This window comes from Ranitomeya variabilis, chromosome 2, assembly GCF_051348905.1.
Source record: "Ranitomeya variabilis isolate aRanVar5 chromosome 2, aRanVar5.hap1, whole genome shotgun sequence".
Classification (NCBI taxonomy): Eukaryota; Metazoa; Chordata; class Amphibia; order Anura; family Dendrobatidae; genus Ranitomeya; species Ranitomeya variabilis.
Genome location: NC_135233.1, coordinates 1,094,452,081 through 1,094,477,367, shown reverse-complemented (window position 1 = coordinate 1,094,477,367; position 25,287 = coordinate 1,094,452,081). Strand labels below are relative to the sequence as shown.

General features: G+C 47.0%; 1 protein-coding gene across 1 annotated transcript in view; it reads right to left on the bottom strand.

Annotated features, from left to right (window-relative positions):
- SCARA5 (scavenger receptor class A member 5) overlaps positions 1-25,287 on the bottom strand; it is a 323,038-nt gene that overhangs the window by 17,841 nt on the left and 279,910 nt on the right. The window contains exon 8 of the mRNA XM_077291789.1: positions 212-406. Within this exon, the coding sequence (XP_077147904.1) occupies positions 212-406 (195 nt within the window). The remainder of the gene's footprint in view (positions 1-211; positions 407-25,287) is intronic.

Here is a 25,287-nt window from a genome sequence, read left to right as displayed (position 1 = left end):
CCAATTCTGTTCCTTTTTTCTGCTGCCTTTGCCGTATCTGAGCTCCGATCAATTGTATAATTAAAGGTGCATTCACATCAGGCTAAGGGCCAATTAATAGAATAGTAAGTGTCGGGAGAACCCTCCCTGATGGGACTGTTGTCTTTACCAATGAGTTTTAACGTTTTTATGGAGTAGACTAAAAGACAAGAGACGCTTTTTTTTTTTTTACCTTGGCCAAATTTGGCGGTCCGGTACACCTCTTCCGCTCCCTTGTAGCCCAGCATCCTGCACACCACATCACCGTCCTTCTTATCCCAACCGTCGTCGCACACCGTACCCCAGCGCTTGTCATGGTACACCTCGACGCGTCCTTCATGAGGACCAGATCCGTTCACCAGCCGTACCAGCCCTTCCTCGGCCGACGCTGGGGGAAAAAAACCCAGATAAGTTATGTTATAATGTTTTACATAAAAGTACTAGTACTGTTCATCCTGAGCCTCCTGATTCATGATTGAACTTTCACTAGACACACTCTAGACCACCAGGAAATTAGTTATTCTCATTACTGCCCTACACCACCAGGGATAGTATTCATTCAACTTCTCATTGCTGTGGACCACCAGGGATACTTTTATTAATCTTTTCTCTAGACCACCAGGTATATTTTTTTATTAAAATTATCATTGCTCTAGACCACCAGGGATATTATTTATTAAACTTTTCATTGCTCTAGACCACCAGGGATAATTGTATTAAACCTTTAATTTCTCTAGACCACCAGGGATTTTTTTTTATTAAACTTATCATTGCTCTAGACCACCAGGGATATTATTTTTATTAAACTTTTCATTACTCTAGACCACCAGGGATATTATTTTTATTAAACTTTAAATTTCTCTAGACCACCAGGGATATTTTTTCATTAAACTTATCATTGCTCTAGACCACCAGGGATATTTTTTCATTAAACTTATCATTGCTCTAGACCACCAGGGATATTATTTTTAGTACATTTTTCATTACTCTAGACCATCAGGAGATTACATTTTAATCATTTTACAGCCCTAACCCACCAAGATTTTTTTTTCACAGCACTAGACCACCAGGTATATTTTGAACTCCCATTTACAGTCCTAGACCACTGGGTTATTACCGTAGTTTTAAACCATTTCCTGCTCTACACGAGTAAGGACGTCACCATTAACCATTTTTCTGCACTAGATCACCAAGGATTTTATCTTTAACTACTTCACATCCTAGATATAAAACCTTTCACTCCTCTAGACCACCAGGGACTTAACTTTTAATACTTTAATGCTAAAGACCATCATGAAAGTTTTATTTTAACCACGTCACGATTCTAGGCTAGTAATAGGTTTTCTTACCCTTATACTGCCCTAGACCACCAGGGATATTATTATTACATTTATTACTGCCCCTGCCAAACCATGATGTTTCCATTAAAGGGGCTATCCACCCGCAGACATTTATCCACAAGAATAATGGACAGACAGGTACTCAGTGCAGGTACATGGGAGCCCAGGCATGAGACCACCACAAGCTCAGCAGGAGCAATGATATAAAAATCAGCCATGAAGGTTTTTTGATTTCCCGATTGAGGTGAGGAGCCCTTTAAAGGAGACCTGTGCAGGGTATAATCAGTACCATGTAGCGCATGGCGAGCAGTAATGAGCCGCACTCATTTATTGGGCGATGACTGACACATGGTTTGTATTAGACGTTGGGGGAGGGGCGGCACCAGCTGTACGCCATGTACACCGCTCCAGGTCATTATGTCACACAGCCGGGATCATACATCCACATATGTACAGCTGATGGATGAGTGTGTGACTAAAAAGAAAACGGCGCAAAGGTGTAAAAAACAAAACAAAAAAAGGCAGCGCCGAAAGGTAAGAAGTTAAAATGATGCAACAATGTAACAAGATCAATGTATCAATTACATGTTCTCATGATTGAGGAATTACCAAAAGAAAAGGACACGAATACAGGAAAATAACTTATAACGGGACAATGTGTATGTATCAGGGACCAACTACCAACACATCAAGATACAGAAGGATCCCCAACAGACATACTCCAGAGCAGCACTCACTATTCTGCTGGTGCAGTCACTGTGTACATACATTACATTACTGATCCTGAGTTACATCCTGTATTATACCCCAGAGCTGCACTCACTATTCTGCTGGTGCAGTCACTGTGTACATACATTACATTACTGATCCTGAGTTACATCCTGTATTATACTCCAGAGCAGCACTCACTATTCTGCTGGTGCAGTCACTGTGTACATACATTACATTACTGATCCTGAGTTACATCCTGTATTATACTCCAGAGCTGCACTCACTATTCTGCTGGTGCCGTATAATACAGCATGTAACTCAGGATCAGTACAGGATCAGTAATATAATGTATGTACACAGTGACTGCACCAGCAGAATAGTGAGTGCAGCTCTGGGATATAATACAGGATGTAACTCAGGATCAGTAATGTAATGTATGTACACAGTGACTGCACCAGCAGAATAGTGAGTGCAGCTCTGGAGTATAATACAGGATGTAACTCAGGATCAGTAATGTAATGTATGTACACAGTGACTGCACCAGCAGAATAGTGAGTGCAGCTCTGCAGTATAATACAGGATGTAACTCAGGATCAGTAATGTAGTGTATGTACACAGTGACTGCACCAGCAGAATAGTGAGTGCAGCTCTGGGGTATAATACAGGATGTAACTCAGGATCAGTAATGTAATGTATGTACACAGTGACTGCACCAGCAGAATAGTGAGTGCAGCTCTGCAGTATAATACAGGATGTAACTCAGGATCAGTAATGTAGTGTATGTACACAGTGACTGCACCAGCAGAATAGTGAGTGCAGCTCTGGGGTATAATACAGGATGTAACTCAGGATCAGTAATGTAATGTATGTACACAGTGACTGCACCAGCAGAATAGTGAGTGCAGCTCTGGAGTATAATACAGGATGTAACTCAGGATCAGTAATGTAATGTATGTACCCAGTGACTGCACCAGCAGAATAGTGAGTGCAGCTCTGGGGTATAATACAGGATGTAACTCAGAATCAGTAATGTAATGTATGTACACAGTGACTGCACCAGCAGAATAGTGAGTGCAGCTCTGGAGTATAATACAGGACGTAACTCGGGATCAGTAATGTAATGTATGTACACAGTGACTGCACCAGCAGAATAGTGAGTGCAGCTCTGGAGTATAATACAGGATGTAACTCAGGATCAGTAATGTAGTGTATGTACACAGTGACTGCACCAGCAGAATAGTGAGTGCAGCTCTGGGGTATAATACAGGATGTAACTCAGAATCAGTAATGTAATGTATGTACACAGTGACTGCACCAGCAGAATAGTGAGTGCAGCTCTGGAGTATAATACAGGATGTAACTCAGGATCAGTAATGTAATGTATGTACACAGTGACTGCACCAGCAGAATAGTGAGTGCAGCTCTGGGGTATAATACAGGATGTAACTCAGATTCAGTAATGTAATGTATGTACACAGTGACTACACCAGCAGAATAGTGAGTGCAGCTGTGGAGTATAATACAGGATGTAACTCAGGATCAGTAATACAATGCGTGTACACAGTGACTGCACCAGCAGAATAGTGAGTGCAGCTCTGGGGTATAATACAGGACGTAACTCAGGATCAGTAATGTAATGTATGTACACAGTAACTGCTCCAGCAGAATAGTGAGTGCAGCTCTGGGGTATAATACAGGATGTAACTCAGGATCAGTAATGTAATGTATGTACACAGTGACTGCACCAGCAGAATAGTGAGTGCAGCTCTGGGGTATAATACAGGAGGTAACTCAGGATCAGTAATGTAATGTATGTACACATTGACTGCACCAGCAGAATAGTGAGTGCAGCTCTGGAGTATAATACAGGAGGTAACTCAGGATCAGTAATGTAATGTATGTACACAGTGACTGCACCAGCAGAATAGTGAGTGCAGCTCTGGAGTATAATACCGGATGTAACTCAGGATCAGTAGTGTAATGTATGTACACAGTGACTACACCAGCAGAATAGTGAGTGCAGCTCTGGGGTATAATACAGGATGTAACTCAGGATCAGTAATGTAATGTATGTACACAGTGACTGCACCAGCAGAATAGTGAGTGCAGCTCTGGGGTATAATACAGGATGTAACTCAGGATCAGTAATGTAATGTATGTACACAGTGACTGCACCAGCAGAATAGTGAGTGCAGCTCTGGGGTATAATACAGGATGTAACTCAGGATCAGTAATGTAATGTATGTACACAGTGACTGCACCAACAGAATAGTGAGTGCAGCTCTGGAGTATAATACAGGATGTAACTCAGGGTCAGTAATGTAATGTATGTACACAGTGACTGCACCAGCAGAATAGTGAGTGCAGCTCTGGGGTATAATACAGGATGTAATGATCATGTGAACCATATCACTGAGTGTCGCTGTGTGATTTCTGCTCTGAGGTCTCCTTTTCTCTCGGTGTATGAGGCACTGACAGGCCGTGTGGTGTCGGTGCTGTGTACGATTTGCACAGATTACGTTGAGCTCTGTTATTATGTATGATGGGAACAGTCTAATATTTCCTTTGCTTATTTTTGTGCCGTGTTGTAGAGTTTCTCTTGGCGGCGGTCTCGGCTTTAGACATATTGGACGGTGTGGAGTCTTGGTGAGCGGCCATAGAGTGGACAGGAGAGAGCGCAGTGCTGGAGTACAGGAGGAGGCCGGCTCTCCACTATATGCCGCACACTACTCTACACATGTAGCAGAGCTGAGTTCACCCAGTGTAGCAGAGTTGTATTTGTCACCTGTAACAAAGCTGAAATGACGGCCTCTTCCTGTATAGGATCTGCAGTATAACATGGTCTCGGCTCCTGCACCCCTACTCTAGGGGTCTTTGCCTACTCTAGGGGTCTTTGCTAATAGTTGAAATGATGATGTTGCGTTGACCACTGCAACCAATCACTAGCCTCAGTGTTAACATGCCCTACTTCCGATGAGACCATTTCTTCAATACGGCACAATGTTTGACGAACTTGGCACAAATAATTTTTTCAATTTTTTCTGTTTTGCTTTTATTTGCGTCTTTTTTTAAGTACAATGTAGCAAGACCCTTTCAATTAGTCCCCACCCAAAAAAAAAAAATCCCTTTTTTGTACACCACTACTGCAGCACCATTGCGGTAAAACTTTGCGACATTTTGAAAAGTATGATAACATCTAGGTCATGAAACCCACGGCCACATTATCGAAGAAAATTTTTAAAAAAATCATGACGTCTGAAAAAAACGATAATAGAAATGAGAGCAAAAATCCGTCACGAATTTTGCTGCAATCTTAAAAATGTCCAAACTTTGACTCCAAAAATGGTGAAAATTGCTGATACATCAGCCTTGATTTTGGGCTTTTGCGCCTTCCATGCTTTTTTGTTTTATATTTTTACATTTTGCTACGAAAATAAATCTTTTTAAAATGAATAATTTTTCAAAAATATTTGGCAAATTTGCCAATGATTTGTTATCTGAATTTCCTTTTTTGTCCACGTAGGTGATTGGTTAAGGACTGTAAGCGTCTGTCCAGGGGTTTTCTTTTATTCTGTTCCAATTAGTAATGATTTATATTTGTGACCCCTAATTTTTCTCTTTTTTTACGTATCCCTGCAGGGATTAGTATATATTTTATACATCATTTTGTTTCTTTTATGAAACTTTATTACATTGCTGTTTTCACAGATTCTATGGTCAACCTTAGTTGAAGGTGGGGAAGACTCCATCGAAAGGTCGGCCAGTTCCGAATGTTTTGCAAGTACTGACTTATATTTTTCTCTTGCGACAGATGATGTCTCCAGGAATGAGGACCAGACATGATGAACATCAAAGCCAGACCCATTTGTTCAGGCAGGTTTCTATCATATGTCTTCCGCATGTGCCTGCTCGAGTGAATTGAGCGTGCACTTGTATGTCTGGTCAAGAGAGTTAGCTGCAAACCGAACGAGCTCGCAATATGGCCGACAGCTAAGCCAATGATTGACACTAAAAACAACAATTGGTGACGAGTAACAAATGGGGGAGAGGACCCCATAGCCAAGTCAATATAGAAGCCCACACTTCCCATTTCTTGGAGGACAAGTTCTCATCCCAGGGGCCCATTACTCGGTGGCAGGGTGGTGTTTGGAGGTGGATGAAGCTATTTGAGGAACCACTTGAGAATAAAAAGTTTCCAGTGATGGAGATGGAGTCCACGTCTATATCCAAGTGGGAAGTGGTGGGAGGACTCAAGAAGACGAGCTCCTTCTGCCGTAATGGAGATGGTGTCCACGTCTATATTCACTGGAGAAGTGGTGGGAGGACTCGTGAAAATGAGCTCCTTCTGCCGTAATGGAGATGGTGTCCACGTCTATATTCACTGGAGAAGTGGTGGGAGGACTCGTGAAAATGAGCTCCTTCTATCGTAATGGAGATGGTGACCACGTCTATATCCAAGGGGAAAGTGGTGGGAGGACTCGTGAAGATGAGCTCCTTCTGTCGTAATGAAGATGGTGTCCACGTCTATATACGGGGGGAAGTGGTGGGAGGACTCATGAAGGCGAGCTCCTTCTGTCGTAATGGAGATGGTGTCCACATCTATATCCACAGGGTAAGTGATGGGAGGACTCATGAAGACGAGCTCCTTCTGTCGTAATGGAGATGGTGTCAACGTCTATATCCACAGGGGAAGAGGTGTGAGGACTCGTGAAGACGAGCTCCTTCTGTTGTAAATGAGATGGTGTCCACGTCTATATCCACGGGGGAAGTGGTAGGAGGACTCGTGAATACGAGCTCCTTCTTTCTAGACATGTAGTACCCAGCTCAGTTTCTCCATCAGTGGTTTCGCAGGGTTAAGCCTGCAGGACACCACCCGCAGGTTCTTAAAAACAATATCTTATTGGATCAACAAGTTGTCCTGCCAAATTTTCTCGATTCGCCAACAGCTCGTAAAAGCGGTTTCCTTTAGGGATCTCTTCGGGACCAATAAAACTGTTTTATGTTGAGCTGCGCCAGCTCGGAGCCTGGGATAGAAGAGTGCGCTCTCTGGTACAGGTGCCGCAGCCCAGCGGTTGTATCCATCAGCCGTAAACCTGCCACAGAGGAACTTAATAAACCCTTCATCAGGGCTTTCACGATAAGTGCAGAAGATTGACCTTGAGCCTACGGAGCATCAGTCTACGCGAAGCTCAAGTCTTCGTGGTGATGAAAGTCTTCCCGGAGGATTTCCTAATCATCACATTAAGCTCCAAAGCACAGGAACCCCAGAACATTTCAAACTTTTTTTAAAAGTTTTCTTTAACCCTTTTGCTGCTGAAGAATTTATAACACTTTTCGAAACAGTGATGTATAGATGGCATAAGTCCTATATTTTTGCATGAGAGCGATGGACTATTTTGTAATGCCCCAAAAGTCCCTTTGATCAATGACACCGATGACACCTGTCTCTGCAGTAGTGACTGTAGACATACAGATCTTTCATGTCTCCTTTAAGAGAGCCACTTACCTTTTAGGTAATAAACTGTTGCCAGATACAAGGATCAGACATGTTAAAATCCAACATGCCCAATCTTTCTTTGCCACTGGTTAATGAAAAGGGGAGAGTCAGGAGAGCCCCATGAATACCATTTCCTCAGGTAAGACACTTTTGTACCAAAGACTGAGTCTGAAGGTGTCACGTGAGGTCTTCTAGCTCGCTCCATGGCCCCTTTAAGTAAGAAAAAATTAAACGGGTCTGACCTAGTGACTAACTCCCTTCTAGAAATTGGCATCTAACATGCAAAAGAAAATGAATTAGAGCCGGTTTCCTGAGTACGGCTGTGCCTTCTAGACGTTGGCACAGAGTAGGTGCCCGCATGTTCCACCACCTGTGAATGGAACCTTGGAAGAACTCAACCTTTCTGAAAAGTTCCGTTCATTTCTTCCATGTCCAGGTAGGGAGGCGGGGGCGTCGGCGTCAGTGATACTATTACTACGACGTGAAACCACATGATGTCACCTCCCGCAATAAACAGCAAAGACTCGTTTCATTTTCGATGTTTGTCTTCTGGAAGGAATGTGTCCTGTTTTCTTGTGAAAATTTCCTTTGTCCGGCCAAAAACAAATTATTTTATGTTAGAAAGGTCCCCCGAAAATATTCTGAACACAGTCTTCTCATCAATCAGCTGACAATCTAAGAGAGATCAAAAAGGCAGGTGTTCACTTTCTCTGCAGCGCCACCACTGGAGAAATGAGGTATTACACCGTGCTGTCCGAGGACTGTTTACAATCGATACTTCTTCCACTTGGCGTTGTAGAGTTTTCTCCGACATCTGCTACTATATAGACATACGTTTACTCCCAGTGTAAAAAATGCACAATGTATAGCGGTAAAGAGGGGGAACGGTTACAGTTATATACGTGTCAGTGATGGACAATTCGGCTGAAATCTGAATCCGGCAGTCCGGTCACTGGGCATCCTTGGCATCTACTGGCACCTGGCATCACAGACGCCAAACATGATCCAGTGACCGGAGTGAAGAAAACAGATCAGGGGCCGGCGAATTTTAATATTTATAAACATTTTTTACCCCTTTCCAGCCATTTTGAATCCAGTAAAGCAGGAGTGGGGAACCTCCAGCCCGCCATGTAATTTCTTCCGGCCCCCAGGCAGACTTCCTGTGTTTTGTCACTAGTGGATGGTAAGTGTAGTCACCAGATTATGTCTATTGTCATTCAGTGCTGCATGTTATCTCTAGGGGGCGCATTGTTACTAGAGGGCGCTGTGTGTTCTCGTGTGTTACCACTAGAGGGCGCTGTGTGTTCTCGTGTGTTACCACTAGAGGGCGCTGTGTGTTCTCGTGTGTTACCACTAGAGGGCGCTGTGTGTTCTCTCTTCAGGATGCTATTTTTCAGTAATATGTATTGTCACTAGAGGGCGGCAGTGTCACATTTGGGTGCTGTGTGTTACTACTAGAGGGCGCTGTGTGATCTCATTTCTGGGCACTATTGTTACATGTTCATGCTGCCACTAGAGGGTGCTGTTCGTTCGCTCTTCAGAGTTCTATTGTCATTAATATGTATTGCCACTAGAGGGAGGTAGTGTCACACTTATGTGATGTATGTTACCACTAGAGGGCGCTGTGATTTAATTTTCTGTTCACTATTGTTAGATGGTCATGTAGCCACTAGAGGGCGCTGTTGTCAGTAATGTGTACTGCCACTAGAGGGCAGCATTATCACATGCATGTTCTGTGTGTTGCCACTAGGGGGCGCCGTGCCAGTAGATATTTCCGGTCCTGTTCGGTTTGGCGGTTCGGTTCTGGTCACATCAGTTTTGATTACTGCACTTGATTCCTAACAGAGAAGAGGTTTTAATGACAAGTTGTCGTTGTTACAGAGAAAATACCCAGAGCATTATAGCAGAAGTATGTTATAGTCCTCAGGTCCCTGCTCTCCATGTACCGGTTTCCTGCGGAGCTTGTGCAGCAGACAATATGAAGCAGAAAAGCTGCAGTGTAAAGCATGGGGAAGGACAGCCTCCGTTACTGATGGACATACAGCTTAGGCCTCTTTCACACTTCAGTTGTTTGGCGTCAGTCTAAATCCGCCATTTTCCTCAAAAAACGGATCCGTTTTTTTTTTCGACGGATCCGTTTTTTTCCCCATAGACTTGCATTAGCGACGGATTGTGACGGATGGTCGTCCGTTCCATCCGTCATGCGACGGATCCGTCAAAATTTGGCGGACGTCATCTAGACATTGACGGTCATTGCAACGTTTTTTGTCTGCGTTGAAATGGCGGATCGCGACGGATCCGTCGCGTCCGTCATTTCATAGAATGGCCACCTATGGGCGACGGATCCGTCGCGACCGTCATTTCGGCGGATCCGTCGCCCCAATCCGTTTTTTCAATTTTTTTCAATTGCGCATGCTCCAAAAAGTATATACAACCCCCGAGTAACGGATCCGTCAAAAAAACGGATCCGTTACATCCATTTTTTCAACTATTGTGACGGATCCGTCATTATGTCGGAAGTGACTGACGCCAAAAAACTGAAGTGTGAAAGAAGCCTTAGCTGCAGTCACTGACAAATCTGTGCTCTAATGGAGAATAGCTGCAGTGTAAAGCATGGGGGCAGATAATTATTGCTCATGTTACTTATGAGTTGTAATTAGAAAGTCTTCGAAATCTTGAGGGTTTTCTTTACCAGAGCGAGGAGAATGGAATGGAAGATGCGGAGCAGACTTTGAGGAGTTAAACTTGATAAGCTGGAAGTTGTCACCTCTAGGGGGCTCCACATTCTCAGCTATGTAATATAAGGACCTTACACTTGTCGGTTATTGTTGGCAGAGAAGTTTATTTTTCCCTAAAACTGAATTAAAATGTATAAAGATGACATTTTCCGTAATCTAGAAGAGTTTATATGTGGATTCTCTCATTACATGGTTATTACAGACATATGAGAAGGATTTGGGGGGCAGTGATGGAGGGAGGTGGTCCACATCCCGGTGATTTGATCCCCTCCTCCACTTGTAAGACAGTTGGAAATGACCCACATACAATGACAGACAGTTCCCCCACCTGGACTGATGTCCATTGCCCACTTGTTTTTGGTGTGAGTCCTGCTGACACTGCAGGGTGAGGAGCAGAGGGCTTCCCTCCACTCTGGGGTCAGCTGCAGAGGGCATGCAACTTATGGGAAATGGGCACATCTGAAGTCGTGTGCTTCACACAAAAGTCACAAAAAGGAGATCAGTGACTGTTCATGGTAGAGAAAGCCTTGCCCACCTGTAAGGATGGGAAGAAAAGACTAGCCAGATAGCAGGGCTGAGGTAGCCAGAGAGTAGGGGTGAGGTAGCCAGAGAGTAGGGGTGAGGTAGTCAGAGAGTAGGGGGGAGGTAGTCAGAGAGTAGGGGTGAGGTAGTCAGAGAGTAGGGCTGAGGTAGCCAGAGAGTAGGGGTGAGGTAGCCAGAGAGTAGGGGTGAGGTAGTCAGAGAGTAGGGGGGAGGTAGTCAGAGAGTAGGGGTGAGGTAGTCAGAGAGTAGGGCTGAGGTAGCCAGAGAGTAGGGGTGAGGTAGCCAGAGAGTAGGGGTGAGGTAGTCAGAGAGTAGGGGGGAGGTAGTCAGAGAGTAGGGCTGAGGTAGCCAGAGAGTAGGGGTGAGGTAGCTATAGAGTAGGGGTGAGGTAGCCAGAGAGTAGGGGTGAGGTAGCTATAGAGTAGGGGTGAGGTGGCCAGAGATTAGGGGTGAGGTAGCCAGAGATTAGGGGTGAGATAGCTATAGAGTAGGGGTGAGGTAGCCAGAGAGTAGGGGTGAGGTAGTCAGAGAGTAGGGGGGAGGTAGTCAGAGAGTAGGGGTGAGGTAGTCAGAGAGTAGGGCTGAGGTAGCCAGAGAGTAGGGGTGAGGTAGCCAGAGAATAGGGGGGAGGTAGTCAGAGAGTAGGGGTGAGGTAGTCAGAGAGTAGGGCTGAGGTAGCCAGAGAGTAGGGGTGAGGTAGTCAGAGAGTAGGGGGGAGGTAGTCAGAGAGTAGGGGTGAGGTAGTCAGAGAGTAGGGCTGAGGTAGCCAGAGAGTAGGGGTGAGGTAGTCAGAGAGTAGGGGTGAGGTAGCCAGAGAGTAGGGGTGAGGTAGCTATAGAGTAGGGGTGAGGTGGCCAGAGAGTAGGGGTGAGGTAGCTATAGAGTAGGGGTGAGGTGGCCAGAGAGTAGGGGTGAGGTAGCCAGAGAGTAGGGGTGAGGTGGCCAGAGAGTAGGGGTGAGGTAGCTATAGAGTAGTGGTGAGGTGGCCAGAGAGTAGGGGTGAGGTAGCTATAGAGTAGGGGTGAGGTGGCCAGAGAGTAGGGGTGAGGTAGCCAGAGAGTAGGGGTGAGGTGGCCAGAGAGTAGGGGTGAGGTAGTCAGAGAGTAGGGGTGAAGTAGTCAGAGAGTAGGGGTGAGGTAGCCAGAGAGTAGGGGTGAGGTAGCCAGAGAGTAGGGGTGAGGTAGCCATAGAGTAGGGGTGAGGTAGCCAGAGAGTAGGGGTGAGGTAACCAGACAGTAGGGGTGAAGTAGTCAGAGAGTAGGGGTGAGGTAGCCAGAGAGTAGGGGTGAGGTAGCCAGAGAGTAGGGGTGAGGTAGCTATAGAGTAGGGGTGAGGTAACCAGACAGTAGGGGTGAAGTAGCCAGAGATTAGGGGTGAGGTAACCAGAGAGTAGGGGTGAGGTAACCAGAGAGTAGGGGTGAGGTAGCCAGAGAGTAGGGGTGAGGTAGCTATAGAGTAGGGGTGAGGTAGCTATAGAGTAGGGGTGAGGTAGCCAGAGAGTAGGGGTGAGGTAGCTATAGAGTTGGGGTGAGGTGGCCAGAGAGTAGGGGTGAGGTAGCTATAGAGTAGGGGTGAGGTGGCCAGAGAGTAGGGGTGAGGTAGCCAGAGAGTAGGGGTGAGGTGGCCAGAAAGTAGGGGTGAGGTAGCCAGAGAGTAGGGGTGAGGTAGCCATAGAGTACGGGTGAGGTAACCAGAGAGTAGGGGTGAGGTAGCTATAGAGTACGGGTGAGGTAACCAGAGAGTAGGGGTGAGGTAGCCATAGAGTAGGGGTGAGGTAGCTATAGAGTAGGGGTGAGGTAACCAGACAGTAGGGGTGAAGTAGTCAGAGAGTAGGGGTGAGGTAGCCAGAGAGTAGGGGTGAGGTAGCCAGAGAGTAGGGGTGAGGTAGCTATAGAGTAGGGGTGAGGTAACCAGACAGTAGGGGTGAAGTAGCCAGAGATTAGGGGTGAGGTAACCAGAGAGTAGGGGTGAGGTAACCAGAGAGTAGGGGTGAGGTAGCCAGAGAGTAGGGGTGAGGTAGCTATAGAGTAGGGGTGAGGTAGCTATAGAGTAGGGGTGAGGTAGCCAGAGAGTAGGGGTGAGGTAGCTATAGAGTTGGGGTGAGGTAGCCAGAGAGTAGGGGTGAGGTAGCTATAGAGTAGGGGTGAGGTGGCCAGAGAGTAGGGGTGAGGTAGCCAGAGAGTAGGGGTGAGGTGGCCAGAAAGTAGGGGTGAGGTAGCCAGAGAGTAGGGGTGAGGTAGCCAGAGAGTAGGGGTGAGGTAGCCATAGAGTACGGGTGAGGTAACCAGAGAGTAGGGGTGAGGTAGCTATAGAGTAGGGGTGAGGTAGCTATAGAGTAGGGGTGAGGTAATCAGACAGTAGGGGTGAAGTAGTCAGAGAGTAGGGGTGAGGTAGCCAGAGAGTAGGGGTGAGGTAGCTATAGAGTAGGGGTGAGGTAACCAGAGAGTAGGGGTGAGGTAACCAGAGAGTAGGGGTGAGGTAGCCAGAGAGTAGGGGTGAGGTAGCCAGAGATTAGGGGTGAGGTAGCCAGAGATTAGGGGTGAGATAGCTATAGAGTAGGGGTGAGGTGGCCAGAGAGTAGGGGTGAGGTAGCCAGAGAGTAGGGGTGAGGTAGCCAGAGAGTAGGGGTGAGGTAGCTATAGAGTAGGGGTGAGGTAGCCAGAGAGTAGGGGTGAGGTAGCTATAGAGTAGGGGTGAGGTGGCCAGAGAGTAGGGGTGAGGTAGCTATAGAGTAGGGGTGAGGTGGCCAGAGAGTAGGGGTGAGGTAGCCAGAGAGTAGGGGTGAGGTGGCCAGAGAGTAGGGGTGAGGTAGCCAGAGAGTAGGGGTGAGGTAGTCAGAGAGTAGGGGTGAGGTAGCCATAGAGTACGGGTGAGGTAACCAGAGAGTAGGGGTGAGGTAGCTATAGAGTAGGGGTGAGGTAGCTATAGAGTAGGGGTGAGGTAATCAGACAGTAGGGGTGAAGTAGTCAGAGAGTAGGGGTGAGGTAGCCAGAGAGTAGGGGTGAGGTAGCCAGAGAGTAGGGGTGAGGTAGCCAGAGAGTAGGGGTGAGGTAGCCAGAGAGTAGGGGTGAGGTAGCTATAGAGTAGGGGTGAGGTGGCCAGAGAGTAGGGGTGAGGTAGCTATAGAGTAGGGGTGAGGTGGCCAGAGAGTAGGGGTGAGGTAGCCAGAGAGTAGGGGTGAGGTGGCCAGAGAGTAGGGGTGAGGTAGCCAGAGAGTAGGGGTGAGGTAGTCAGAGAGTAGGGGTGAGGTGGCCATAGAGTAGGGGTGAGGTAACCAGAGAGTAGGGGTGAGGTAGCTATAGAGTAGGGGTGAGGTAGCTATAGAGTAGGGGTGAGGTAATCAGACAGTAGGGGTGAAGTAGTCAGAGAGTAGGGGTGAGGTAGCCAGAGAGTAGGGGTGAGGTAGCTATAGAGTAGGGGTGAGGTAACCAGACAGTAGGGGTGAAGTAGCCAGAGATTAGGGGTGAGGTAACCAGAGAGTAGGGGTGAGGTAACCAGAGAGTAGGGGTGAGGTAGCCAGAGAGTAGGGGTGAGGTAGCCAGAGATTAGGGGTGAGGTAGCCAGAGATTAAGGGTGAGATAGCTATAGAGTAGGGGTGAGGTGGCCAGAGAGTAGGGGTGAGGTAGCCATAGAGTAGGGGTGAGGTAACCAGAGAGTAGGGGTGAGGTAGCTATAGAGTAGGGGTTAGGTGGCCAGAGAGTAGGGGTGAGGTAGCTATAGAGTAGGGGTGAGGTGGTCAGAGAGTAGGGGTGAGGTAGCTATAGAGTAGGGGTGAGGTAACCAGAGAGTAGGGGTGAGGTAACCAGAGAGTAGGGGTGAAGTAGTCAGAGAGTAGGGGTGAGGTAGCCAGAGAATAGGGCTGAGGTAGCCAGAGAGTAGGGGTGAGGAATGCCCCCTAAAGTAAAGAGAGCCAGTTTTATCCCAGGTGAATGGACGATGAGCCGTATCACCAGAGTGGCCTGTGTACATGGATGCTGAGGAAATGCTACAGAGTGTTAACCTGCTGAAGACGAGTGAGATGTGGATGAAGGGGGGAGCATGTAATGATGTCGAGTGGCCAAGAGAAGGATGATTGGAGGAGAATTGCAGAGACTTTTACCTATTACTGCAATGTTTAAGCCAAGTACCTCACCTTTGCTTCTGCTGTCAAAGGAGACAGTACCGTGTCCTGCACCTCCACGGGAGGAGAATCTCCAGCCTCTGCTCCCTGAGAATCAGCCTCCAGAGATAAAGGGGGTGTTACCAGTGTGAGACATGTAGATCAGGAGAGCAGACTGTCAGTCATTACATGTCTCACACTGGTAACACCCCCTTTATCTCTGGAGGCAGATTCTCGGGGAGATCTATGTTCCGCCCATAGATCTTAACAGTTCATTTACATGTTAAGAAAAATGTGGATTTCTCTGTAATAAGACATTGGATCGCAGATATCAAGGTATCATTTTATTCAGCTTCCTATGACCTACGTGTCCATATAGATGGCTCAGGAGGGTTGATCCTATTGACACATTCCCTTTCATCCAATTTTTCTGCAGATTAAGCCATTCTTAAAGGAGTCCTCATAATGTACAGAGGACTGGGGAAGGAGATCATTGAGCTGAGCAGGCAGGAACCAGGTAATCCCAAGCTAGAGATTGTTGACTCTTATGGTTGATGAAGGCAGTTCTGTTTGGTTTTTGGGGCGTTCCCTCGCGAGATTGGGGGCAGGTATTAAACATTCCTTATGGCAGGGAAGTGTCAATACCAGGTGTCAGAGTTTTTTCTTTTAATTTCTCCACTTGGAGGAACCTTCTGTCCATTGTATAAACAGAGCTCACACCCTTCATTCTTAGTATTGGCGGAATCCCAAAGACATAGCTTAGATCAAAAGTCCCTCTTTTAGGCAAATTAATGGAGGTGTTGGAGGCCAGACCCTCACCAACTAACATAAAAAAACCCATTCTCAGTTCCGGGGAACCCCTTTAAGGGGTTTTCTATAACAGACTTGGATTCTCCTACCAAGAAAGTGATTGGGGAGAAAACCTCAGATCTAGGGTCCCAGGATGAAGGGTTGGGAGTCATCACCACTAAGGGGCTTCACATTCTATCCTATGTAATAAACAGATCTTATTCTTGTGATTTTTGATGGCAGAGAAGTTTCTTATTTGCTTTAACTGAATTAAAATGTATAAAGATGACATTTTGCACAATGTAGATGAGTTTACATGCAAATTCCATCAATAAATGGTTGTATAGAATTATGAAAAAGATGTGTGGACGATTATGTGTAATGATGATGGGAGGGGGACAGAGGTCCATGTGTCGGTCATTAGATACCTTTCTACATATTGAGCAGTTCTTGGAGGAATCTGGTTGGGAGAAAGGGATTTGGGGAGAGGGAGACAGTAAGACGGGAGGCTGAGGATGTGGAGTAAGGGATGGAGATAGGATGCCGGTGGAGACTGAAAGAAAGGGTGTCGGGAGAAGGAGACAGAGAGCCGGTTATGGCAGGAAGACAGGGAGTCACAGGAAGGAGACAGGGAGTCGTGGACAGCCGGGAGATAGGTAGTTGGGAGAGGAACATAGAGAGTCGGGATAGGGAGACGGAGGTGGTAGCAGCTGTGAGACAGAGTCAAGGGAGGGAGCTGGAGATAAGGAGTCTGGGGTGGCCAGAAGTCAGGGAATCAGAGGAGCGAGACAGGGAGTCAGGAGCAATCAAGAGACATGAAGTTGGGAAAAGAAGACAGGGAGCCGGCTGGGACACAAACAGTCACAGGAGGGAGATAGGGAGCTAACGTCAGCTGGAAGACAAGCAGTCAAGGGAGGGAGAACGGGAGCCAACATCATCCGGAAGACAAGCAGTGAAGGGAGGGAGAAAGGGAGCCAACATCAGCCAGGAGACAAGCAGTCAAGGGTGGGAGATAGGGAGCCAACGTCAGCTGGGAGACAAGCAGTCAAGGGTGGGAGATAGGGATCCAACATCAGCTGGGAGACAAGCAGACAAGGGAGGGAGATAGGGAGCCAACGTCAGCCGGGAGACAAGCAGTCAAGGGTGGGAGATAGGGAGCCAACGTCAGCCAGGAGACAAGCAGTCAAGGGTGGAAGATAGGGAGCCAACGTCAGCTGGGAGACAAGGAGTCAAGAGGGAGAAAGGGAGCCAACGTCAGCCGGGAGACAAGCAGACAAGGGAGGGAGATAGGGAGCCAACGTCGGCCAGGAGACAAGCAGTCAAGGGTGGGAGATAGGGAGCCAACGTCAGCTGGGAGACTAGGTTTCAAGGGAGGGAGAAAGTGAGCCAACGTCAGCTGGGAGACAAGCAGTCAAGGGTGGGAGATAGAGATCCAACATCAGCCGGGAGACAAGCAGACAAGGGAGGGAGATAGGGAGCCAACGTCGGCCAGGAGACAAGCAGTCAAGGGTGGGAGATAGGGAGCCAACGTCAGCTGGGAGACAAGGAGTCAAGGGTGGGAGATAGGGAGCCAACGTCAGCTGGGAGACAAGCAGTCAAGGATGGGAGATAGGGATCCAACGTCAGCCGGGAGACAAGCAGTCAAGGGTGGAAGATAGGTAGCCAACGTCAGCTGGCAGACAAGGAGTCAAGAGGGAGAAAGGGAGCCAACGTCAGCCGAGAGACAAGAAGAAAAGGGAGGGAGATAGGGAGCCAACGTCGGCCAGGAGACAAGCAGTCAAGGGTGGGAGATAGGGAGCCAATGTCAGCTGGGAGACAAGGATTCAAGGGAGGGAGAAAGGGAGCCAACGTCAGCTGGGAGACAAGCAGTCAAGGGTGGGAGATAGGGATCCAACGTCAGCCGGGAGACAAGCAGACAAGGGAGGGAGTTAGGGAGCCAACATCGGCCAGGAGACAAGCAGTCAAGGGTGGGAGATAGGGAGCCAACGTCAGCTGGGAGACAAGGAGTCAAGGGTGGGAGATAGGGAGCCAACGTCAGCTGGGAGACAAGCAGTCAAGGATGGGAGATAGGGATCCAACGTCAGCCGGGAGACAAGCAGTCAAGGGTGGAAGATAGGTAGCCAACGTCAGCTGGGAGACAAGGAGTCAAGAGGGAGAAAGGGAGCCAACGTCAGCCGGGAGACAAGAAGAAAAGGGAGGGAGATAGGGAGCCAACGTCGGCCAGGAGACAAGCAGTCAAGGGTGGGAGATAGGGAGCCAACGTCAGCTGGGAGACAAGCAGTCAAGGGTGGGAGATAGGGATCCAACGTCAGCCGGGAGACAAGCAGACAAGGGAGGGAGATAGGGAGCCAACGTCAGCCAGGAGACAAGCAGTCAAGGGTGGGAGATAGGGATCCAATGTCAGCCGGGAGACAAGCAGACAAGGGAGGGAGATAGGGAGCCAACGTCGGCCAGGAGACAAGCAGTCAAGGGTGGGAGATAGGGAGCCAACTTCAGCCAGGAGACAAGCAGTCAAGGGTGGAAGATAGGGAGCCAACATCATCTGGGAGACAAGGAGTCAAGAGGGAGAAAGGGAACCAACGTCAGCCGGGAGACAAGCAGACAAGGGAGGGAGATAGGGAGCCAACGTCGGCCAGGAGACAAGCAGTCAAGGATGGGAGATAGGGAGCCAATGTCAGCTGGGAGACAAGGAGTCAAGGGAGGGAGAAAGAGAGCTAACATCAGCTGGGAGACAAGCAGACAAGGGAGGGAGATAGGGAGCCAATGTCAGCCAGGAGACAAGCAGTCAAGGGTGGGAGATAGGGAGCCAACGTCAGCCGGGAGACAAGCAGTCAAGGGTGGGAGATAGGGAGCCAACGTCAGCCAGGAGACAAGCAGTCAAGGGTGGGAGATAGGGAGCCAACGTCAGCCAGGAGACAAGCAGTCAAGGGTGGGAGATAGGGAGCCATCAGCTGGGAGACAAGCAGTCGAGGGAGATAGGGAGTGTTATGGACTGGTAATTTAGGAGCGACATGCGACTAGCTCTGAGCAGGTGGTAACTATACAGACCGCAGTTCCTGATCTTAACACAACACTAGAAGTAGCTGTGGGATGTTCCCGTCACTCCCTGGACACCTCGTCACAGCCGGAGAGCTAGCTACCCCTAAAGGAAGAAACAGGAAAGCTATCTTGCCTCAGAGAAAATCCCCAAAGGATAGGATAGCCCCCCACAAATATTGACTGTGAGAGGAGAAGGAAATGACATACGTAGTATGAAACAAGATTTAGCAAAGGAGGCCACTTCTAGCTATATACATAGTAAGGAAAGAACACTGTGCGGTCAGTAATAAAAACTAGAAAAAGTCCACCGCAGAGATATGCAAAAATCTCCACACCTGACTAAAGGTGTGGAGGGCAAAATCTGCAGCCCAGAGCTTCCAGCTTAGCTAAATAGATCCATACTGATAAGCTGGACAAATGAGCAAAACATAGAATGTGCTGAACAATAAAGTCCACAACAAATGGACTGCAAAAGGACAAGCAAGGACTTATCTTTGCTGAAGTGGACAGAGTGTCAGGGAAATCCAAAAGAGCAGTGGCTCCAAGCAGGAACAATTGACAACTGGCATTGATTGAGGGCAAAGGCCAGACTAAAATAGCCGAGCCAGAAAGACGATCAGTGGAAGCAGCTGCTAATGCTAAATCCAAGAAGCAGCTATACCACTCAAAACCACAGGAGGGAGCCCAAGAGCAGAACTCACAAAAGTGCTACTCACAACCACCGGAGGGAGCCCAAGAGCGGAATTCACAACAGTACCCCCCCCCCCCTTGAGGAGGGGTCACCGAACCCTCACCAGAGCCCCCAGGCCGATCAGGACGAGCCAAGTGAAAAGCACGAACCAAATCGGCAGCATGGACATCGGAGGCAACCACCCAAGAATTATCCTCCTGGCCATAACCCTTCCACTTAACAAGATACTGAAGCCTCCGCCTCGAAAAATGAGAATCCAAAATTTTCTCAACCACATATTCCAACTCCCCCTCAACCAACACCGGGGCAGGAGGATCAACAGAGGGAACAACGGGCACCACATATCTCCGCAACAAAGATCTATGGAAAACATTGTGGATGGCAAAAGAGGCTGGAAGGGCCAAACGAAAAGACACTGGATTGATAATCTCAGAGATCTTATAAGGACCAATAAACCGAGGCTTGAACTTAGGGGAAGAAACCTTCATAGGAACATAGTAACATAGTAACATAGTTATTAAGGTTGAAGGAAGACTTTAAGTCCATCTAGTTCAACCCATAGCCTAACCTAACATGCCCTAACATGTTGATCCAGGGGAAGGCAAAAAAAAACCCATGTGGTAAGAGTAAGCTCCACCATGGGGAAAAAAATTCCTTCCCGACCCCACATACGGCAATCAGACTAGTTCCCTGGATCAACGCCCTATCAAGAATCTAGTATGTATACCCTGTAACATTATACTTTTCCAGGAAGGTATCCAGTCCCCTCTTAAATTTAAGTAATGACTCACTCATTACAACATCATACGGCAGAGAGTTCCATAGTCTCACTGCTCTTACAGTAAAGAATCCGCGTCTGTTATTATGCTTAAACCTTTTTTCCTCCAGACGTAGAGGATGCCCCCTTGTCCCTGTCACCGGTCTATGATTAAAAAGATCATCAGAAAGGTCTTTGTACTGTCCCCTCATATATTTATACATTAACATAAGATCACCCCTTAGCCTTCGTTTTTCCAAACTGAATAGCCCCAAGTGTAATAACCTATCTTGGTATTGCAGACCCCCCAGTCCTCTAATAACCTTGGTCGCTCTTCTCTGCACCCGCTCCAGTTCAGCTATGTCTTTCTTATACACCGGAGACCAGAACTGTGCACAGTATTCTAAGTGTGGTCGAACTAGTGACTTGTATAGAGGTAAAATTATGTTCTCCTCTTGAGCATCTATGCCTCTTTTAATGCATCCCATTATTTTATTTGCCTTTGTAGCAGCTGCCTGACACTGGCCACTGAATATGAGTTTGTCATCCACCCATACACCCAGGTCTTTTTCATTGACGGTTTTGCCCAGAGTTTTAGAATTAAGCACATAGTTATACATCTTATTACTTCTACCCAAGTGCATGACCTTACATTTATCCCCATTAAAGCTCATTTGCAATTTATCAGCCCAAGCTTCTAGGTTACATAAATCATCCTGTAATATAAAATTGTCCTCCTCTGTATTGATTACCCTGCAGAGTTTAGTGTCATCTGCAAATATTGAAATTCTACTCTGAATGCCCCCTACAAGGTCATTAATAAATATGTTAAAAAGAAGAGGGTCTAATACTGACCCCTGTGGTACCCCACTGCTAACTGCGACCCAGTCCGAGTGTGCTCCATTAATAACCACCCTTTGTTTCCTATCCCTGAGCCAGCTCTTAACCCACTTACACATATTTTCCCCTATCCCCATTATTCTCATTTTAGGTAACAACCTTTTGTGTGGCGCCGTATCAAAAGCTTTTGAAAAGTCCATATACACTACATCTACTGGGTTCCCTTGGTCCAGTCCGGAACTTACCTCTTCATAGAAGCTGATCAAATTAGTCTGACATGAACGGTCCCTAGTAAACCCGTGCTGATACTGGGTCATGAGGTTATTCCTCTTCAGATATTCCAGCATAGCATCCCTTAGAATGCCCTCCAGGATTTTACCCACAGTAGAGGTTAAACTTACTGGCCTATAATTACCGAGTTCAGTTTTTGTCCCCTTTTTGAATATTGGCACCACATTTGCTATACGCCAGTCCTGTGGTACAGACCCTGTTATTATGGACTCTTTAAAGATTAAAAATAATGGTCTATCAATGACTGTACTTAGTTCCTGCAGTACTCGGGGGTGTATCCCATATGGGCCCGGAGATTTGTCAATGTTAGTGATTTTTAGACGCCGCTGTACTTCCTGCTGGGTTAAGCAGGTGACATTTAATTGGGAATTTTTATCACTAGTCATATTGTCGCCATGGGATTTTCTTTTGTAAATACTGATGAAAAAAAGTCATTTAGCATATTGGCTTTTTCCTCATCCTCATCCACCATTTCACCCAGACTATTTTTAAGGGGGCCAACACTGTCATTTTTTAGTTTCTTACTATTTATATAGTTAAAGAATATTTTGGGATTATTTTTGCTCTCTCTGGCAATGAGTCTCTCTGTCTCAATCTTTGCTGCCTTGATTTGCTTTTTACAGAATTTATTTAATTTTCTGTATTTATTTAATGCCTCCTCACTACCTACTTCCTTTAATTCTCTAAATGCTTTCTTTTTGTCCCTTATTGCGCCCCTTACAGCTCTATTTAGCCATATTGGTTTCCTCCTATTTCTAGTATGTTTATTCCCATACGGTATATACTGTGCACAGGTCCTATCCAGGATGCTAATAAACGTCTCCCATTTTCTTTGTGTACTTTTATGTTTCAGGATATCGTCCCAGTTAATTGCACCAAGATCCTCTCTCATCCGTTGGAAATTTGCCCTCCTGAAGTTTAGTGTCCTTGTCACCCCTCTACTACACATCTTATTAAAGGAGACCTGAAAACTTATTATTTTGTGATCACTATTCCCCAAGTGACCCCCAACCCTTATATTTGATATGCGGTCTGGCCTGTTGGTTAATATTAGGTCTAGCAGTGCCCCCCTCCTTGTTGGGTCCTGAACCAGTTGTGAAAGGTAATTGTCTCTCATAGTTGTCAAAAACCAACTACCTTTACTGGAACTGCAGGTTTCTGTTCCCCAATCTATTTCAGGGTAGTTGAAGTCCCCCATAATAATGACTTCTCCTTGAGTCGCAGCTTCATCTATTTGCTTTACGAGGATATTCTCCATTGCTTCCATTATTTTTGGAGATTTATAACAAACCCCTATCAGTAATTTATTATTTTTTCCCCCTCCCCTTATCTCCACCCACAGGGACTCTACATTTTCATTAGATTCACCTATATTATCACGCAGGATGGGTTTTAAGGTCGATTTTACATACAGACACACCCCACCCCCTCGCTTATCTGTACGGTCATTTCTGAAAAGGCTATAGCCCTCCAAGTTAACAGCCCAGTCATGGCTCTCATCCAGCCATGTTTCAGATATCCCCACCATGTCATAATTATGCTCCAACAACATTAATTCTAATTCGTCCATTTTGTTGGCGAGGCTTCTGGCATTAGTATACATGCACTTGATGTTCCTCTCTGTACCTCTATTCTTTATTAAATTACTAACTGTTCTAACCCCACCCCCCATGCCACCGCCACCCCCAACTTCCTTATTTGTGCCCAGGTCTCTATCTGCACTATCTTCCCCTCCAATAAAATGAATACCCTCCGACCCCAATCCCTAGTTTAAACACTCCTCCAACCTTCTAGCCATTTTCTCCCCCAGCACAGCTGCACCTTCCCCATTGAGGTGCAGCCCGTCCCTAGCGTAGAGCCTGTAGCCAACTGAGAAGTCGGCCCAGTTCTGCAGGAACCCAAACCCCTCCTTCCTACACCAATTCTTGAGCCACTTATTAACCTCCCTAATCTCCCGTTGCCTCTCTGGCGTGGCACGTGGTACAGGCAGTATTTCGGAAAATACCACATGACGAGAAGATAACCAGACTAAATCCCCCACACGAAGCCGAGGACCAACACACCGACGGCGGTTAGCAAAACGCTGAGCCTTTTCCTGAGACAACGTCAAATTGTCTACCACATGAGTCCAAATCTGCTGTAACCTGTCCATCACAGAATCTACACCAGGACAATCAGAAGGCTCAACCTGCCCTGAAGAAAAACGAGGATGGAAACCAAAATTACAAAAAAAAAGGCGAAACCAAAGTAGCCGAACTGGCCCGATTATTAAGGGCAAACTCAGCCAACGGCAAGAAAGCCACCCAATCATCCTGATCAGCAGACACAAAGCATCTCAAATAGGTTTCCAAGGTTTGATTAGTTCGCTCAGTTTGGCCATTTGTCTGAGGATGGAACGCTGAAGAAAAAGACAAATTAATGCCCATCCTAGCACAAAAGGCCCGCCAAAACCTGGAAACAAACTGGGAACCTCTGTCAGACACAATATTTTCCGGAATGCCATGCAAACGAACCACATGCTGAAAAAACAATGGAACCAAATCAGAGGAGGAAGGCAATTTAGCAAAGGTACCAAATGGACCATTTTAGAGAACCGGTCACAAACCACCCAGATAACAGACATCCTCTGGGACACAGGAAGATGCAAAATAAAATCCATGGAAATATGCGTCCAGGGCCTCTCAGGGACAGGCAAAGGCAAAAGCAACCCACTAGCGCGGGAACAGCAAGGCTTAGCCCGGGCACAAGTCCCACAGGACTGCACAAAAGAACGCACATCCCGCGACAAGGAAGGCCACCAAAAGGACCTAGCCACCAAATCTCTGGTACCAAAAATCCCAGGATGACCGGCCAACACCGAACAATGGACCTCAGAAATTACCTTACTTGTCCATCTATCAGGAACAAACAGCTTCCCCACAGGACAGCGGTCAGGTTTATCAGCCTGAAATTCCTGAAGCACCCGCCGTAAATCAGGGGAGATGGCAGAAAGAATCACCCCTTCCCTAAGAATGCCAACCGGCTCAAGAACTCCAGGAGAATCAGGCAAAAAACTCCTAGAGAGGGCATCTGCTTTAACATTCTTAGATCCCGGAAGATATGAAACCACAAAATCGAAACGGGAGAAAAACAGGGACCATCGAGCCTGTCTAGGGTTCAGCCGCTTGGCCGACTCGAGGTAAATCAGATTCTTATGATCGGTCAAGACCACAATACGGTGCTTGGCCCCCTCAAGCCAATGTCGCCACTCCTCAAATGCCCACTTCATAGCCAACAACTCCCGATTGCCGACATCATAATTGCGTTCCGCAGGCGAAAACTTTCGGGAAAAGAAGGCACATGGTTTCATCAAGGAACCATCAGAATTCCTCTGAGACAAAACGGCCCCTGCCCCAATCTCAGAAGCGTCAACCTCAACCTGAAAAGGAAGAGACACATCCGGCTGACGCAAGACAGGGGCAGAAGTAAATCGGCGCTTAAGCTCCTGAAAGGCCTCAACAGCCTCAGAGGACCAATTTGTCACATCAGCGCCTTTCTTCGTCAAATCGGTCAGGGGCTTAACCACACTAGAGAAGTTGGCAATGAAACGGCGATAAAAATTAGCAAAGCCCAAAAATTTCTGAAGGCTCTTCACAGATGTGGGTTGAATCCAGTCATGAATGGCTTGGACCTTAACAGGATCCATTTCTATAGACGAAGGAGAAAACATAAACCCCCAAAAAGAGACCTTCTGAACTCCAAATAGGCACTTAGACCCCTTCACAAATAGAGCATTATCACGTAGGATCTGGAATACCATCCTGACCTGCTTCACATGAGACTCCCAATCATTGGAAAAAATCAAAATATCATCCAAATGCACAATCAAGAATTTATCAAGATAATTGCGGAAAATGTCATGCATGAAGGACTGAAATACAGAAGGAGCATTAGA